General features: G+C 50.0%; 2 protein-coding genes across 3 annotated transcripts in view; one reads left to right on the top strand and one right to left on the bottom strand.

Moving 5' to 3' along the window:
• The window catches only part of MYOCOS (myocilin opposite strand), a 40,915-nt gene extending 27,375 nt beyond the window's left edge, over positions 1 to 13,540 (bottom strand). Inside the window, exons 1-2 of one of the 2 annotated variants that reach the window (XM_074322368.1) lie at positions 13,347 to 13,540; positions 11,092 to 11,357 (exon numbers count right to left, since the gene is read on the bottom strand). In XM_074322368.1, coding sequence (XP_074178469.1) covers positions 11,210 to 11,357; positions 13,347 to 13,441 — 243 coding nt within the window. In that variant the 5' untranslated portion in view covers positions 13,442 to 13,540 and the 3' untranslated portion in view covers positions 11,092 to 11,209. Of the gene's footprint in view, positions 1 to 11,091; positions 11,358 to 13,346 lie in introns of those variants that run through there. The other variant, XM_074322367.1, reaches the window with a different exon arrangement.
• On the top strand, positions 346 to 8,839 carry MYOC (myocilin). The gene is made up of 3 exons (XM_019710506.2): positions 346 to 1,003; positions 6,422 to 6,547; positions 7,460 to 8,839. Exons 1-3 carry the CDS (start codon positions 454 to 456, stop codon positions 8,242 to 8,244), a joined length of 1,461 nt encoding a protein of 486 aa, XP_019566065.2. The 5' UTR covers positions 346 to 453; the 3' UTR covers positions 8,245 to 8,839.
• Positions 13,541 to 18,826: the final 5,286 nt, after the last annotated feature.

The raw sequence follows: 18,826 nt of genomic DNA, 5'->3' as shown, positions 1-18,826 counted from the left end.
TGCGTGACACGGAGCAGGTTCTCAAGAAAAGTTTGCAGAGTAAATGGATGTATAAGCTGGAAAAAAACCCTCGCTGAAATGGGCACACGAGCAGTCACGTGGGCTGAGGTGGGTGTGCGTGCAAAACAGGGTGGGGATATAGGCACAATTATGGGAAGGTGGGGTGCATAAAGTGGGACGTTCTTTTCTCAAAAGAAATTCAAAACAGACTTCTGGAAGGTCATTTTCTAAGCGTCTTGCTGGCAGTGTGAAAACACCCCCCTGCGCATGGCCCCACCCGGCCCCACGTGGCCACCTCTCCCCCCCATGCAGGGCTGGTTCCCAGTATATAGGAAGCAGCAGGGCCACCCACCCAGACACCCTGCCGTGGAGGAGAGCATTCCAGAGGGAGCCTCGCCCGGCCGGCCTCTGCTCTGAGGGCTCTGTGCACGGCACTGCAGCTACAGGCCCAAGATGCCAGCTGCCCAGCTGCTGCTGCTGGCCTGTCTGCTGGGTGTGGGGGCAAGGACAGCCCAGCTCCGGAAGGCCAACAACCAGAGTGGCCGCTGCCAGTATACCTTCAGTGTGGTCAGCCCCACCGAGGCCAGCTGCCCCGAGCAGGGCCAGGCCATGTCAGCCATCCAGGACCTGCAGAGGGACAGCAGCGCCCAGCGTGAGGACCTGGAGGCCACCAAAGCCCGGCTCACCTCCCTGGAGGGCGTCCTCCACCGGCTGACCTTGGGCCAGGTGGCCGAGCCCTCGGAGGCAGAGCAGGGGCAGCTGGACACCCTGACGAGGGAGCGAGAACAGCTGGAAACCCAAACCAGGGAGCTGGAGGCGGCCAACAGCAACCTTCTCCGAGACCAGTCAGTTCTGGAGGAAGAGAAGAGGCAACTTCGGGCAGAGAATGAGGATCTGGCCAGGAGGCTGGAAAGCAGCAGCCAGGAGATAGAAAGGCTGAGGAGGGGACAGTGTCTCCAGGCCCACAGCTCCTCTCAGGATATGTCACCAGGCGCCAGGGAAGGTAAGAATGTGATTCGGGGGCCACTGGGGCCAGCAGGTGACATGGTGACATGTTGCTGGTGGCCCAGGCCTGCCCTTCCTGCCCTCTCCTTTTCCCCAGAGACCGTACATCTAGTGGGAGGCAGATGAATTGACTTAGTGGGGAAGACGGTCTTTGTGTCACTTTTTGTGAAATTGTGCCCCCAATAGTCACTATTTTGTAAGTCGTCCAATCATGAGGGAACAAGCAAGCAAATCCAGCTGTGGGACAATTAGTCTGGGCTGTTCAAAGATGCTGACGTTGAAAGAGAGAGAGAGAGAGAGAGAGAGAGAGAGAGAGAGAGAGAGAGCGGGAGGGAAGGAGGAAGGGAGAGAGGGAGGAAGGAAGGAAGTGGGGGTGAGATGGGGGTGGGGGCTTGCTCTAGATTAAAGGAGACTAAAGAGACGGGCTGACTGACTGTGGTGACGACCCAGATTGGCTCCCGCATCCAGGGGAAAACCACAAGGGGCCGGTTTGGGGTCCCTGAGGGAATTTGCATATAGACTGCTTAGTTGGTTACGTCATTGGGTTAATCTTAGAGTTCTTGGTGGTTATGATGTCGGGATGTCTGCAGTCTGCTTTCACGTGGTTCAGCAAAGACTGTAAACATATAGAAAGGTAAAATATATGGCAAAATCCTAACAATTGGTGAAACCTAAGTGAATAGTAATCGTACTATTCTTTCAACTTCTGTATGCATTTGAAAATCTTCGAAATACGATGATGGAAAAATCTTTTCTAAAAAGACTTTACATGAAAGTCACATTTGCCTCGGTGTGAGGCTAGAAAACCCAAGCGTCAATGCCTGGGTGTGACCTTGGGGCAGGCATTTAACCTCTGTGCCTTGGTTTCTTGCCTATCACACAGCATGGATATTCCTACTGTAAATCATAATTACTGCGAAGCCCCAACGAAATAACTCTGACTTGTAAAGGATTTTTTAATCCTTTTATTGTTAGAGTTGGAAGAGATCCAGTTTTAACTTTTACAACTAAGGAAAGTGAGGCGGACAGTTGTTGCTAAGAGGCCCCGGGTTACAGAGCTGATCCAGGGTAGAGCTGACACTTGAACTTGAGTCTTTGAGGATGGGTGAAGGAATCCTTATTAATAGATGTGTCGTGAGGCAGTTATTTCAGACTGTGAACCAAACGAGCTCTATTAGCAACAAAAACCCTTGTGTGTGTGTGTGTGTGTGTGTGTGTGTGTGTGTGTGTGTGAGTGTGTGTGAAATTAGAGGAAATGTTTTGTCTGTTTTATTGTTCGTGGTCATTTAACAAGTCCCTGGGAATTTATGAGAGGTGTTCTCTGATTTTACATTTCTTTTGGTCCTCCCCAGCTGCTCTATTTTTTGAAATAATAGAACCCATTATAATGAACCCCAAACCTGGGAGTTCTTCTCGAGCAGTGTGGGTTTTTTCCTGAGCAGGAAATTACATTAGCACAAGAATGTGAGCTAGAAAGTGGCCTAGGGAGCAGATGTGGAAACTGAGGCCCAGAGAAGTTACTTAGCTGGTCCGTGAGCTCCGGGACAGCTGGTGGTGGCAGGGCCAGGACTAGAATGCACCTGAGTGAGGTCCAGTGACCCTTCAGGACCTGAGGTGACCTCTAGTTTATGGAACCTAAAGATAAAACTTACACTTGAACATCAGGGAAAGAAATGCCTACAACAGAAGATCTGCTTCAAGGTCCTGGATTCGAGGCCGAGAGGGTATTTTGGGTGTCTGGAGTTTACCTGTGGGTGTGCGTTCATGGAGAGGTGGCGATAACTGAGGCGCAGAGGGTAGGGCGTGAGGGCTGAGGGAACAGAGGGGAGGCCTCAGGAGGTGGGCGTTCTCTTACCCCACCTGTAATTCAAATTGGCACCATCACTTCCTGTACCATGTGATTGTCTTATAGAAAAAAGCTCTTATTAGAATCATGGAAATGGCTTGTTTATCTCTGTGTGTATCAGTTGAGGTAATGTGTATATATATTCTAATTTTGTAGTAATAGTTCTGTAGCCAAATGTCCGTAAACCTTTTCAATAAGCCCACAGTAGAAGAAGACAGATTACCAAAAGATAAACTAGGGCTGGCGATTAGTGTCACAAAGGAAGCCACGCTTTTCCCTTAATTGTACCTCTGCTTTGCACTGCCCCCTCCCCCAGAGATGGGGATGAGGGCATGTGTGCAGTGGCTTCTATGGACCACGATCCCAGGGACAAGTGGAGGGCAGGAGACAGTGAGACAGGCAAGGGAAGGGGGGTGTTTTGCAGTTGGTCACCTCCGTGGGTGGTGAGGCTCGTCCCCAGCAGACCTGTGCAAAGTGTAGCAGAGAGAGGACGTCCATCTCTGAACCACTACTCTGTTAGCCAAGCGTCATCCCCATGGGTATATGGCACTTCCACGGTGCACCTACGCGTGGGGATAACAGTCCTCCATGGGGGGTTGTCACTTGGATTGGAAGTCGCATGGGGAAACCTGGCACGGGGCAGCCTCCCAGATAATGGAATTGCAGCTACCAAGGGTTTCTTTTGCTTGAGCTCCACTACTGTTGTAAAATGTCATTTAACGATCAAAGCGCTGACATGTACTTAATGTTTCTAGAACACACATTGATTCTAGAGACAAGCGTCTGCTACCTGATCTTCACTTTCCTAGAGAACGAGTGACAACCGGCAATGATGGTGGCACCTTCTTTTTCTTCATCCTCTCCATTTATATAACATTGACCTAACTTGGCAGGCAGTGAGAGAAAGTGACTACAAAAATCATTACAATGACATTTGCCTATATATAGTCCATAGTCATCAACTTGCCTGTATATACACATACAAACATACCTATGTGCCACCTCTTCTTGGGCATATAAATGTATAAAAACAAGTTAATAAATTCAGTTTCTAGGCTAAGCTCTCTAGACAGAGTCTATAAAACAGAGGGAAGGGAGATAGGGAAGAACATGCAGAAACTATTCAGAATCTTGTAATAGACATGAACCTTTCAACCCTAGAAGCACTGACCTGTAATAGAAACTAAGCCCTAAAAACGTTTAGCTGTCTATACAATATAGCCTTTAATATTTTCATAACCTCTTTTTGTTTCCCCCCACCCTACACCCAGAATGAGATGTGATTTAGAAACATTCCAGAGAAGTCTGAGCTTTGACACATCCTTACTGAGGACCATTTCATTTCCAGTTTGAGCTAAGGACACCAAGGCTCAGAGAGGTTGAGTAATTTTCCCAAAGTCACAGAGCCAGCACATGGCGGCACTAAAGCTAGGAAGCTCCGACTTCTTGCCCAGTCCCTGCCTTTGGGCCCCGCCTCCTCTCCCACAGGCTTTGGTCCTCACTCTAGATAACTCTACTTTGGGAATCTGACCGTGGCCAGCTGCTCCTGGCTGATACAACCAAGAAGAAGCCAGCAGACTTACAATCCAACCAGTCCACCTGCCAACTGAGAACTGGCTTTGCGGTCATCCTGGAAGCCATGCCCTGACATTATGTTTTATTGTGGTTCTTGTTTATTCCAAAAAGCACAAGAGGTGTGGTTCCTGCAAAGAGTGATGAAAGAGGGGGTGGGGGAGGGGCAAAATGGAGCTGAAGAGGGAGAGAGAGAGGGAGAGAGAGAGGGAGACAGAGAGAAAGGGCCTCCTACTCAGAGCCCTGAGGGTCTTGGTGGGACCAGGAAAGGAAGTCCTTCCAGCCGGTGCCTGTGCCATCTCTTCTTGGGCAGTGGGGGAGGAAGAGCTGCTGGGGGCTCTCTGTGCTGTGCACCCCTTGGGAGCTGCGTGTGAGAATAACCCCCCTGGAATCGGAACTCAGCTCCAGGTGGGTCACTCGCCAAAATGCTAAGGGTCATCCTCGAGGCTCTTGTGAAGCCTCTGGTAGCAGTCGGGTCCAGTCACAGCAGAAACCAGAGCAGTTTAAGTTGGGGATGTTTAATATAAAGAATTTTTAACAATGATGAACGAACAACTATGAGGTCTGAGTAAACTCGACATCGCACCCTCGGGCTGAGGCAGGACAAACTTGAAGGGGTTTGGATCTTATTAAGAATGGGGTTCAGCCCATCAGATAGGAGAAAATACGGTCGGAGCTGGTCCACAGCCACCAAGGTCAGCTTCCAAGGAGCAGCCAGTAACCCGTGGCTGGGCACAGGGGTCTCGGGCAGCCCTGCAGAGCCAGGAGGGGTCCCTGCGCAGACGCTCTGGGGTTCTGTGTTGAGAAGGCTGTGGAAAGGTTACGGCCAGGTCAAGGCTTCAGGGTCACAAGGGAACCACGTCTTGGGCTCTATCTGATGTCCTCACACTCACACTCCCTCGGCCAAGCCAGCTCCTGTGGGACACTGCAGGAGACCTTCTGCCTCCCACAATGTCCCTCCAGCGCCCTCTACTGAGAAAGTTTAGCACTGAGCTCTCTTCTAAGAAGTGCCTTGTTTGTCAGAGCACCGAGGGTGCTTTTGGCACTGAGATGCAGTACATTTACACGTGACACACCTCCCCACCACAGGGTGGAAAGTTTCTCAACTACCACGGCCGTGGCAGACATGGGTTCAAATCCTAGTCCCACCACTCACCAGCTGTGTGACCGTGGGTAAGTTGCTTAACGTCTCTGAGCCTCAGTTTCTTCATTAGCAAAATAAAGATAATGAAGTTCACTTTTAGGATTGTTGTGTGAGACACAGCAACACCTAGGGACATAGCAAGCACCTAGCCCAGTTCCTGCTCCTAGGAGACACTTAGTAAGTGGTGGCAATAATTACATTAGGGGCAGACTCCAATTCTCTCCAGGGCTCTAACCCGCCCGCCAATTCCTACAGGAATCCTGCACACTTTCGTCCATGTCCAAAACTGGTCTCAGAAAGAGATCGCACAGAATCTTTCCATAGAGACTGTGACGCTTACAACGCTACTTCTTACAGGCACGTTTGCATTACGGCAAGGCGAGACGCCCTCATTCATGCCAGGAACTGTTCGTGGTCGGATTTCAGACACCCGGGAAGAGGCTGGGGGCCTTCCCAGTATCCCCAAGTCATATCCCTCATCTACTGGGAAGCCAGACCATCTAGTGGGAATGATTTTAATGGTGGACTAGCTGCCTCTATCTTGTTTTGAAGAGCCTACTCTGTGGTCGGCACATGACGATGCGATTTCTTATGTGTGAGCTTTGGATTATGGAATTTTTGAACCATTCACAAAAGTAGAGCAAACAGTAGGAAGCCCAGCGTAGCCATCTGCCAGCTCTGACCGTTGTCAGCAAAGGCCTGTCTGGTTGTATCGCCCCTTCCCCTCCCCCCACGGATGGTCTGAAATCTCAAACACCATCCTATCCTTGGAAGCGTATTTGAATGCCATCCCCAGGACCATCACTGGGTGACCTGCCCTCACGGTACAATATCGTCTCTTTCTTTTCATACAGTTCCTAGATGGAATTTGGAGAACTTGGATTTCCAGGAACTGAAGTCCGAGCTCAGTGAGGTTCCTGCCTCCCAAATCTTGGCGCGTCCGACGTCTGGCCATCCCAGGAGTGAAGATGGGGACACTGGTATGAAGTTCAATTTCTTCTCTTCTGTACCAGTGTGGTCTTTGTCTGTGTCTAGTCCTGTATTCTGCTCCTTTTCCAGGAGACACTGGCAGAAAGTCGACCTTTCCCCAGCAAAGCCCTGTATCTTTCCACCCACACTTGGGATGGTGGGCTGGGCGGGGGGAGGATGAGGGAGCTGCTTCTTTCAGCCACTTGATTGTCACATGGGATGGATGACACCTGAAAAATGACGTTTTTCCATAAAGCCCTAAGTCCTCCATCTTAGGCCCTAAAGGACACCATGTACCATCTCAGTCTGTTACTGAAGGTGTCTTTTCTGAACTTTGGGGACTTGGGAAGAACACGGATGCCCCTTTCCCAGCTCTTTCCTGAGAGCCTGACCTGAAGACGGTGGCTATGGTTTTCAAAAACCGTGTCTCTCCAGGTCACTGACGAGCTCTATCACTGTTACTAGCGCCGAAACGCACACACAAAGATGGGGAGCTTTGAAATATTCAAACTATGAGTCCCCGAGCGACGAGCACTTTCTATAAGAATATTGACAGTTTCCATTAAAGGACAGCTACTTGTAATTCCGCGAAATCGAGGTTTTCAACCACCTCCTCCCTATACGTTGAAATTACATGTGTACTAAGATTTTACTGTAGTTAAAATCATGCCTAAGATAGGTGGTCTATGGGTTAGGGCTTGAAAAACTCTGTTTTACAGAGATGATTGTAATGACTTGGTTTTGGTCTCATTTTTTAAAATCATGCAATACATCAGAAAACTGAGGCTTAGAGAGCAGAGTGACTTCCTGAGAGTCACACAGCCAGCAGGTGTCACAGCTGGGATCTAAACCCTGACAGTCTGTCTCTGGGGCTCTCGCTTCTGTCACCTCTGTCATGCCTTGCTTTCTTTTGAATTCCCCAGGATGTGGAGACCTCATCTGGGTAGGAGAGCCTGTCACTCTGAGAACAGCCGAAAGCATCACGGGCAAGTACGGCGTGTGGATGCGAGACCCGAAGCCCGTGTCCCCCTACACGCAGAACACCACGTGGAGAATCGACACGGTGGGCACGGCCGTCCGGCAGGTGTTTGAGTACCACCTCATTAGCCAGTTCACGCAGGGCTACCCTTCCAAGGTCCATGTGCTGCCCAGGCCACTGGAGAGCACAGGCGCCGTGGTCTACGGGGGCAGCCTCTACTTCCAGGGGGCCGCGTCCAGAACGGTGGTCAGGTACGAGCTGAAGACCGAGTCAGTGAAGGCGCAGAAGGACATCCCCGGAGCTGGCTACCACGGACAGTTCCCGTACTCCTGGGGCGGCTACACAGACATCGACCTGGCAGTGGACGAGACGGGCCTGTGGGTCATTTACAGCACGGAGGAGGCCAAAGGCGCCATCGTCCTCTCCAAGCTGCACCCGGAGAGCCTGGAACTGGAACAGACCTGGGAGACGAACATCCGGAAGCTGTCGGTGGCCAACGCATTCGTCATCTGCGGCACCTTGTACACAGTGAGCAGCTACTCGGCGCCGGAGGCCACCATCAACTTCGCATACGACACAGCCACGGAGAGCAGCAAGGCCCTGAGCATCCCCTTCAAGAACCACTACAAGTACAGCAGCATGGTCGACTACAACCCCCTGGAGAAGAAGCTCTTCGCCTGGGACAACTTCAACATGGTCACCTACGACATCAGGTTGTCCACGATGTGACGAGCCGCCGAGCTGGGTTGGGAAGGGCAGATGGGCACGATGTGCAGGGCTCCCCAGGGGACAGTCCGCTAGCCAAAGCCCGTGCAGCTTTGCTCTGCTTTCCAAGCTTCTGTGAACCCAGGAGAACGGGCGCTGTCGCCGTGGCCCACGGTGCAGGAAGAGCAATCTGGGGATTCAGGCAGTTTCACAGTAGATATTATTCTCTTCTGTCAGCTTTGAAAGGTGTGTTGATCGCCAAAATAGTTTGTTTTCTGGTGGTTTTGGGCAAACACTATCATGCATAGTAGTTTCTTCATGGAAACCACGAGGCTTTTTGTAAATGGCCTCCGGTGGGGCTACAGAGGATATGTTTGCAGGTGAAGAGTTTGAGGAAAAAGAGGCTGCCCTGTGTGGAATCCGGGCCGCCCCAGGCTCTTGCCTGCTGCATGGTCACCACAAGCCAGTGAAGAGCAGCACTTCTGAAGGCGGAAAGCTCTGTGGCCAGCTCTGAACATATACACGGTGCATTTACTATAGTTGGCTTCTGAGGCTTCAGGCAGAGTCCAGGTGGGTATTATGTAACCTTTGCCCCTGAAATAAAACGCTCTGACACACATTCTCCCTTCACTGTGTGAATTATTTTGTGTAAGAGAAGAGGATGGATTCCAACTATCTGATAATCGCTTTGGCTTGGGAACTGTGATGTCAGGTGGAGTGTGTGTGTGTGTGTGTGTCAGAGGCCTGCATCTCGCTTTGAGGTGCTCCCAGGATGACACCTGGCAAATAGTGGAATTCACTCCTTCCTACCCCACCTCCTGGTGCTCTCGGTCCTCCCTGAGCCGTCTTCTCATCTTTCCCCAGCCCACCCTCTCTTCACCCCACTTCCACTCTGGTTCTCGTTTGCTGCCCTGTGCATGAATTCCACAAACCACAACCTCCGGGAAGCAAGCCTTATAGCCTTATTTTTTAACAACTGAACTTAATGTCTGTGTGGAGAGGCCATTATACGTGATGGTAGGACACTTCCTCTTGACAGTCCAGCTTGGACTCCGTCCCACGAGCATGCTTTCAGTCAATTCAGATTTTTGACAACACCCACCCACACTGGGGGGGGGACTCACCTGCTTTACTGGGTCCACTGATTCAAAGGCTAATCTCATCTGGAAACACCCTCACAGATGTGCCCAGAAGCGTTTCATCTGGGCACTGCTTGGTCCGGTCAAGTTGACACATAAAATCAGTCATCACATAGTACCCACTTCTTAACAAGTTGCGTACTGCAGGGTTTAAATCCCTCGTGAAGAGTCTCGTGATCCGTACGCAACGTGTTAAGGTGTGCGAGCCCTGGGACTTAATGTAGGGTCTTGTGCTTCTGGTGAGCTCATTGTGTGTCACGGCATGAAGTGCTCTCGCTGGGCTGATGGCTCGTCACATGTGTATCTCCAGATGAGACGTCACCCCCGAAACAACTCCAGATTCATGGATTCATTTGCCCACCTGACGTCTCCACTTAAATGTCCTTTAGACATATCACGCCAGCAAAACCAGAATTGCTGAGTTTTCCTATCCCCGTCAGGCAAATCACATCTGCTCTTCCCGAAGCTGATGGAGACACCAACCCACCAGATGCTCAGGCCAAATCCTTTCCTCCTTTCTCTCATAACCCCACATCCACCCCATCGGAAACGTTTGTTGGTTCTGTCTTCAAATACGTGTATTCAGAATTTGCCACGTACCCTGATCCATGAAGGTCTCCAACACCCCATTTCGATGTTAAACTATTATGTATAATATCCTAGTTATCGACTCACTAACATCTTACATCCCAATAAACTCTAATTTCAAGAAGCATTTCTCACCACCCCAGCTGCTACTTGTCCAAATGACCATCCTCTGCCTCCTGGATTCCACTAGCCTCTGAAGGGATTCCGCTCCCTCCCCATTGCAGCTTATGCTCCACACAGCATCCAGAGTGACCCCATTAAAACACAAGCCGGTTCACAACTCTCCGTTCCTGAAAGCCCTCCAGGGCTTCCCGTCCCATTCAAAAGTCAGAGTCCTTACAAAGTCCCCACGATCTACCTGCCTCCCCCACCACTGTGACTTCATCTTCTAATGCCCTCCCCCAGTCCCTCTACTCCAGCCCCCACTGGCCTCCTTGCCCTCCTTTGCATCCACCAGGCACACTTTGTTTGTGAGTCCTTTGCACGGGCTCATGCCTCTGTCCCAGATGTCCACACACCTAACTCCATCGCTGTTTTCAAGTATTTACTCAGTGTCACCTCCCTAACGAGCTGTTCCCAGATGACCCTATTTAAAATTATAACTGACCTGCTGCTTCCTCTACCACGTCTAATCTTCCTCACCCTGTCTCACTATTTTTTAAAAAAAATGTTTCCATTTATCAGCTCCTGACATGTGACATAATTCACTATCACAGAGTTTGAAATTCACTTACATCTCCTAGAATCACATGTTGAAAATATTGTTCATAAATGTGAAATGCAAGCAGCCTAGCACTCGCACCGGAGATGGGTCAGTCAGATTAGCACAAAAGTCCATAAAACTGGGGTGTCCCAGGCTGAGTTTTGAAACCCCAAATATTTCAGGGTTCTCTGGAGCTCAGCTCTTTCAAGTCACAGAGGCCTGGACTTTCCATCATCCAGATTTAGTAACAAACATTGAGGCCTGATCATTTTTCTTTAATTCAAAAACAACTAACTATTGTAAATATTCTACAGCAAGGCATAAATTCAAGATCAAATATATACACGTATCAGGGACTTGGCTTGAAGACCCAAGGACGACTCTAAGTGCATTTGTGAGGGCACCCATGGCCCACAGTGGGTATAGGAGAAGAAATACGGGAAAGAAGGAACAACGCTCTTCCAAGACAGTCTTCAAAGACAAGCCAAGGCATTTCCGGAAACATTGTTCTGGAGTTTTATGTCAAAGTCCACTTCCAAATGACTGACGTTTTACATGCCTAGGAGGCTTTGGGGTCCTCAGCTGGAGAAGGAGGTGGGGCTGGGGGCACTGGGGGGTCGGCCGTGCCAGGGGGCGGGGCTTGTTCCAAACCCAAACCGGACAGCTTCTCCCTGGCTTCATCACTTTTCGTGGTAAGTATCTCTTCTCTGGGAGGAAAGGCACAAGGGATGCTATTTAAATACAGAATTTTTCAAAAGACGTAGAAAAGAAACCCCCCCGACCCCAATCCCTAAAGAGAAGCACTTCCCGTTTCGGAGGACACCCTTCCTGACCCATCTACCCACACTGACAGCGGTCACCTGACAAAAATGAGACACACACGTTATACTTTAACTGTGAGTCAGTTCTTCTGAGAGAGGACCTGTCAGCCCTGGTCCCGTGGAACCAACGGCACCGGGCTCCACCCCTACCAGCCAGCTGTCTGTCGTCTCAGCCCAGGGCAGGCTCGCCCTTCAGCTTTCGCTGGCATTCCAGCTCTTCTCTGGCCAGTTGGGCTGCAGGCTCCCTTCACCTCTCCTATCTGCCTAACCTACCCCCCACCCCCAGCCAGCGGGTTTTCCTCCGTCCTACCCAGGGCCGGGCCAACCCTTCCTTAGAAGAAAAAGCACTAGCCCGTCAAGTGCTTACAGATGCAGCTTTAACTGCTCCCCGACCACCTGCTAGGTCCCAGGGGATGGAAGTGAACTTGAAAGGAACTACATGCAGATTCTCAGCCCCCCTCACCACAAGTTTTTCAGCCAAGACAGACGGCGATTTTCCTGGTCCTGTGGCCAGGGAAGGCAGGGCTGGAATGCAAACTCACATCTCCTGCGCACACGTTCACTGCCTAATCTCTTGGTCAGAGCTGATCCCCAGTGTTGCTCAGGGGATGTGGGGTGACAGGGAGGGGTCATGTGTGGGCTAGGAGAGGCCCCAGAAGTGTGGGGTCTCTTCCTTGAGTGCATGTTAGAGTACAGTGACCACAGACCCTGGAGACAAGGCCCATTCTCACATCTAAAGCAGTGGTGACAAATCTGCCACGTACCCCGATCTGGAATGATCTCCAACACCCCACATCGATGTCAAAAAATTATGTGCAATTTCTTAGTTATCAATTCACTAATATCTTAATTCCAATAAACTCTAAGTTCAAGAAGCATTGTGAACAATATTGGATAGAGGTCCATATTTCAGACCAGTCATTTTAATTTTTTTGGCCAACGTATCAGGTTTAATAAAGTCATTATGTTTAAGATCATACTAGGCCTGACAAAGAACTCAGCCATGTCAGCTCTGGTAGAATGATTTCAACCCAGGTTTCTTGGCAGGAATTTGGTCAGGCCAGTTACGTGTCTTATTAGAGGGTGACAGTCGTTAAGACTAGATAATATAACCCATAAATCCACGTGACCAACACAAGTAAACGGCAACACGTGAGCGTTTGCTGCAAGCGGAGAAGCCCCTCCGACTTTCTCCAGCTTTGCAGCTCCTGTGCCCCCATCAAGCGGGTTCAGCCTCCAGAGCCAAAGGACGTCCCAACACACAGCCAAAGAGTGGCCCTTGGCCACGTGTGCATGTCCACAGAGCTCCGTTTTAATGTAAATCGGAGCCCTCATGTGTCCTTTACACACCGTTACATACTGACATCTCGGGCACCCAACTGGATCTGGGGATTTCAGACCAGGGAGGGGAGGGCACCCCACAGTAACCACGCGCCACATTGAGCAAATGAAAATACAGGGGACCCAGGTCAATGGGCATTTCAGAATTTCATGTCAACGATGACTAATTTTTACTCTACGTATATCTCAAATATTGCACAGACGTACCGAAGCCCCCATTTATTTATTTTTTTGTCGTTGTTTACGTCAAGTTCAACTCTACCAGGGCCTCCTGTGTTTTATCCACTGACCCTATTATCAGGAAACAGCCACATATCTGGGATTCTTTCCAGCACCAACATCATCACCTCTTGTAGGACCCCATGAGAAAGGTCTGTTTCCCAAGTTGGTGACACATGGACGACATAGTGGTTTCTCATCCACAAAATGTGCCCCCTCACTGCTGTGGACGGATACATTTGAATAAGCTTGAATACATTTGCATAAAGCAGGTCTCTTCCAGCTTCAGGCCCTCACCCCGCCCCTGCTGAGTACCTGGTGATCATGGTCACTCTGCGCCTGGTCACCTCAGAAGCCAGGTCCTCGTAGGGGAAGTGTGTGCCGCTGCGTGTGGGGCTCTTCTGAGCCATGGCTCTGTGCTGAGGACACCGCACCTGTGAATCTACAACCCAAGCGCCCGGTGTCAGAGGGAGGCCCCACCTGCGTCCAGCACACAAGGTTCGCAAAGGACTTTCAGTGCCGTGTTCTCTGGGTCCTCCCTGCAGACCTCCCTCCACCCCCGCCATCCCCACTCCACGAGCCCCAGCCCTGTCAGAAGGCAGCTGTGTCCTCACAAACCTGCCATGGAGGAGGGGTGAGGCCTCCACATAGTTTAGGTACAGGCATTATCACTCCAACCTTGTAATTTGGAAACTGAGGGCACCTGCGGTTACCCCAGGTTACCAGGAGACACGGAGACCCAGAGGTGAACTGACTTCCCGGGTCGCACAGCTGGGCCCCGTCCCGTGCTGCTTCCCCTCTAGTGGGTGCCACTGCTGTGCAGCCCTTCCCTCATAGGCCTGTTGGGCATCGCGGACACCCACAGAGCTTTCTTCCCAGAGCACTTCACCTCTGAAGCACAGGAAGGGGACACGGGCAGAGCTGGGACCAGGTACTGGCACAGACACCGGGGCCTTGATATTGATACCAGAAACCAAAGCGGCCACCCATCCACCACGGGTCCCCGTGGGGTATCTTCACATGATCTTATCTGGCTATCACAGGAACTCTGCAAGGTAAGCATGAAGGTCCCTGTCGAATGAGTGGGGAGACTCGGTGGCTTCCCCAGGGCAGGAGCTCGAATGTGAACCTCGGTCGGTCTGGCTTCAGAGAGACTCTCTCTCCACTTTGGGGCCAGCAGCCCTACGCTCTGCCTTGGTGCCGTCTCCCATGGACACCAGCTCACTCGTGTGGTGGGGGCAGGGGGTGTTTGGGACATCTCTGTACCCTCTGCTCAATTTTTGCTGTGAACCTAAAATTGCTCTGAAAATCAAGTCTATTACAAACACACACACACAGATGCAAAAACCCACCAAAAAACCACTCATCCTTCATTGTGAATAAGGCAAGTAAGTTTACTCACACTTCTACTCAAAAATATATTGGAGCCAGTGCCATTAAGAAAAACGAAATAAAGGAATACAGACTAGGGGAAAAAAGTAAAACTGTCTATTCATCTACATTACCAACTACGTACAAATGTGCAATATCCTAAGCAATCTATAAACAAGCTAGCCGAGTTAAGTGCATTTAGCATGTTTGCAGGATGCGAGGTCAATATGGTGACACCGCTGTCCTTAGAGCATGAATTGCAATGGCCTGAGCTGGCCAGCCTCACCTCGTGGCTGGAAAAGGCTATTCTTAAGAGGAAGCCCGGCTGACTTACCTTTTGATGCCAGAAGAGCTCGGTCTAGAAACCCCTCTACACTTCAACTCATGGTCTTGGAAAGAAATGCTCTTATGACAGACCCTGTACCCACATTTCAGTTTCTCCACCTCCTCAGAGAAGGAAACGGTTGAAACCACCACCATCAATTCACTGCCTCCCCTTGAGTCTTTTATGCTCCTGTAGGCAATCTCTCTCAGGAACTTGAGTTAATGGGATTGATTTGCGCCCTTAGAAGGTAGCAGCTGACACAATTATCCCTGCGGATATGACCTTTACGACAAATCCCGAAAGCAAGGGCAGGGGAAGGTGGGTCTGGAGTGCCAAGCTGGGGGAGGGCATTCTGTCACCTTGGCAGGGAAAAAGCACCAACGTACACACTGGTAAACATGACATCTTGACCTAACATCTATTGACTACGTTTGAAAAACAGCAATTCACGTACACCCCTCCTCCCAACACCATCAGAGTTTGATCCCACCCCTTCCTGACGGACAGCCTTTCAGCTGAGCTGACAGGTGCTTTGGCTTTGAAATGAAAGAAGTTGATTGTTGGCACACCTCTCACTTTTGAGCTGAGTGACCTTGGGCAAGTAATTTAACTTCTATGAGCCTCAGTTTTCTTACCTATAAAAGAGGAGTAATACTCTTTCTCCAAGGGCAGTTGTGAGGATTGAGAAAGTATTTGCAAAAAGCCCTAATTTTCCTTTTTTGGGGGTGGGGTGGTATTTTCAAATGGTTTAGTATGTGCGTTCAGTCCAGGTAGGACTATGAGTGTGTGTGTGCGTAACAGATATTACCCCTCACATACCACGAATAAGCCTTCTCCTCACAAACGCAACTATATACTTTTTGAAAGCAGGTGCCCATTTTCCCCTCCCTCTTACCCCAGGGTTTGCCAGTTAGAGCCCAGCAATTTACTTAAATTGAATCAGAATCTGCAAGGACATTATGTTCCCGTCTGTTTCCTTTAGCCAGACCTTTACCAAACTCTTAAACTGCGAAGGGTTTTACAAACAAATTCCTGTGATGGGTTTGAATATGTGAGAAGCAACCACTGGATGTCGACCTCAGAAGGGACAGTGTGAAAATGGTCCGTTTTGTGTTTGTTGCTGTGTTGGCCCGACAGCTTTGGAGAACAAAGTCTGGGCTTCGGAGTGAGCTGGGGGAGCTGAAGTGATGAACGCCATGCAATCCGGGAAATCACTACCTCCCTAATGGCCGTGGGCTATGACGGTCCACACTGAGCTTAGGTTCCCGAATCCCGACGGCCAGACTTGAGGGGTACATTTCAGAGGCGTGAGGAGAGGTCCTGGGAACAAAGCAATCCGACAGCGGGAGAGTCTGTGTTTCTTTACGCTGACCAGAGTGAAACCACAAGAAATCTGCTGCTTGTGAGAGAACGTGGTGAAGCTGCCATTTAACACATCCGTGAAGCTTAACAGCTACAGTTCCCACTCACAAAACACGTAGGTGAAATCAAACGAGAATATGTGTTTTTCAGAAGCAAGAGAATAAATATAACTACTAAATGTTATGATTAAAAATAAGGGCACTGAAACTTCTCCGTGCGGCTCCCACTTGGATGGAAAATAAGGCTGAGGATATTTAAGTGGCAGGGCTTCTGGTGAGGACAAGTGAAAACAGGCAGGGCCCCTCGTGGAAGACAGAGTAATAGGTGACCCTTCTGGGCTTCACAGGGACACTGGAGTTGCAAAGCAAAGGCACCAGTAGGCACCGTATTTTCTGGTCACCCCTACAACAGCAAAAGTGTATGTGGCTCTAGCTCTTGACCGTGAACGGTCAGTCTCAATCTCTGCAAAATTTGTAAGGCCGATGTGATTTTAATGGACACACATGCAGCTGAGATAACAGGGTAGCCAGCACGAACATGGGACGAGGGGTCCCTCAAGGCAGCTCCCTGGACCCACTTTTGAGTCTTTGTACTTGCTGGGCTGAGCGCTCCCCCAAGTTACACTCAGCCCTGTACCCAGGCAGCTGTATGTGGCCAGAGAAAAACACACGACTTGATGACCGGTCTCACTTGACATTCATGACCACATTCAGCTCTACTGTTGACGTGAAGCCCAGCATCCAGCCACTGCTCACCACCCCGGTTTACAACTCGCTGTCATCTGGGGCGTGAGGTCTGCCCTCAGTCCATTGTCATCACGGCCAGAGCATGTCTCAGTCCCGTCATGTTACGTCTCCACTCTCCAGTGCTTTACATCTCAGGGGAGAAGCCAAAGCCTCACAATGGTCTTCCAGATCCAAGACCATCTTCTTCCTTCCCCCACCCCCAATTTCTCTGACCCCAATGATCACGCCCCCTTTTCCTCACTGGGCTCCAACCACCTGGCGTCCTTACTGTTCCCCGAAGTCCGGGGATACTGCCGCTGTCACCCCTGCCTGGAATTCTTTTACCCCAAACGTTTGCATGGCTGGTTTCCTCCCGGGTGGCTTCCTGAGTCCCCCGTTTAAACGTGGAGAGCTGGGATGTGGTCTGCGTTCACTGCCGTGTCTGAGCACCCACGGGGTAGCAGGTGCTGTGTGCTACCCAGGCCCCTCTCCGTCTCAGGCACTCATTTGTTAGTTGCAGCGGGTGTTGCTGGCCTGGGTCCCTCTCCAGGCATTGCTTTCAGCTGAAGACAGTTGGCTCAGCCAAGTTCATGGCCCATCCATGCCGAGGGCTATGGATGCATCTGAGAAAGGCAGTGAAAGGCTGGGGGAAGTACTCACCATCTGTAAGACCAGCTGAGCAGACATCTCAAAGAAATGGCGTGGTCTTCATCAAGACTGGATGGAAAATAAAGGTACACCTAAAAGCAAGCAACTAAGACCACCATAGTTTTTGATTAACACTTTGACCGGCCACCAGTCGAGAAAGATCTGAGGACTTAAGAATCCAAGTGACGCCATGTCATGTTCACCCTACCCCAGAACAGAACTTCTACTCATCACACCCCAGGAAAGGCTGACAACCAATGGCACTCTTGCCTTGAAATCAAATGCCATGGTCTCCTGGGTGTTTCACACAAACCAGAGCCACTGCTTTGAGCAGCAGCGGCAGACCCAGCCCTACCCCCGACGGAGTGAATGAAGACCAACGGTGGGAAGGAAAAGGGCCAAGGAAACTTTCTCTTTGGCAATGTACAGGAAGCAACACACAAATGCTAAAATGGCCAGTGTAACGTTTAAGTCACAATGCTGCTCTTTTCTATTTCACTTGACAACCAGAAATTTGATGGCTGAGAGTTCTTAAAGAACCTAAAACATAATCAAATTAAGATGCTTTTCACAAACAGGTCAACTGTGGTAACTGAAGACTATGGGTAGGAGATGGCAAAGGGAATGTGGAAACACCGAAAATGCTAGGAAGCTATGAAATATGCAGCAATGAAAGCATGAAAGGTCACTGGTGACCGTATGTCGAGTCCACTTAAATTCTGACAGTCTACTGTCAACTTTAATCCATGGTACATTGATTCTACCTTTTAAGTCTTGCCTCCAGCCACGTTAGAGCGTTCTGTAATTTGTAATGTGAAAACAATAAAATGCCTTTCAAACTATGCCACCCTCTCCTTCTCCAGCCCGACTCCCCGAATCTTTTCCTCCATCACAAAGCAGACTTGATTAACCAAGGACAAAAACATGTCCTCATCCCCCTTACTGGATCAGTGCAAGGGGCACAGACTGTTTAGTTTATGTGGACCGAACCTTCGGTCATTTGCTACCTGCAGCATCTTTGGGTGTAGCTGCCATGTCAGAGAAACCAGAGATGAGATTCGTATGACCGAACGGCAGAGCAGCAATTATACTGGTATCTTCCTTTCACTGGGTAGGTTTTTCTTGCCATTTTGTCCATTGTTGGTCCAAGCTAACAAAGGGCCTAAGGGATTAGTGGTGTTTCAAGTTAACACAACCCACTGAGTGGAACAAAGCTGGTGGCTCGCAGATGAAGGCCACACGAGCTATATCCCTGGTTACTTTGTACGTCCTAAAATTTAGGATTGAATTCTAGGACTTGACTATGGAAAACAGTGGCAATGGGAGTGAATTAGTAAGAAGTGACTCATGTGAAGTGGTGACTA

This window comes from Rhinolophus sinicus, linkage group LG17, assembly GCF_036562045.2.
Source record: "Rhinolophus sinicus isolate RSC01 linkage group LG17, ASM3656204v1, whole genome shotgun sequence".
NCBI classification, from domain to species: Eukaryota; Metazoa; Chordata; class Mammalia; order Chiroptera; family Rhinolophidae; genus Rhinolophus; species Rhinolophus sinicus.
This window is presented reverse-complemented; position numbering and strand designations above follow the sequence as displayed.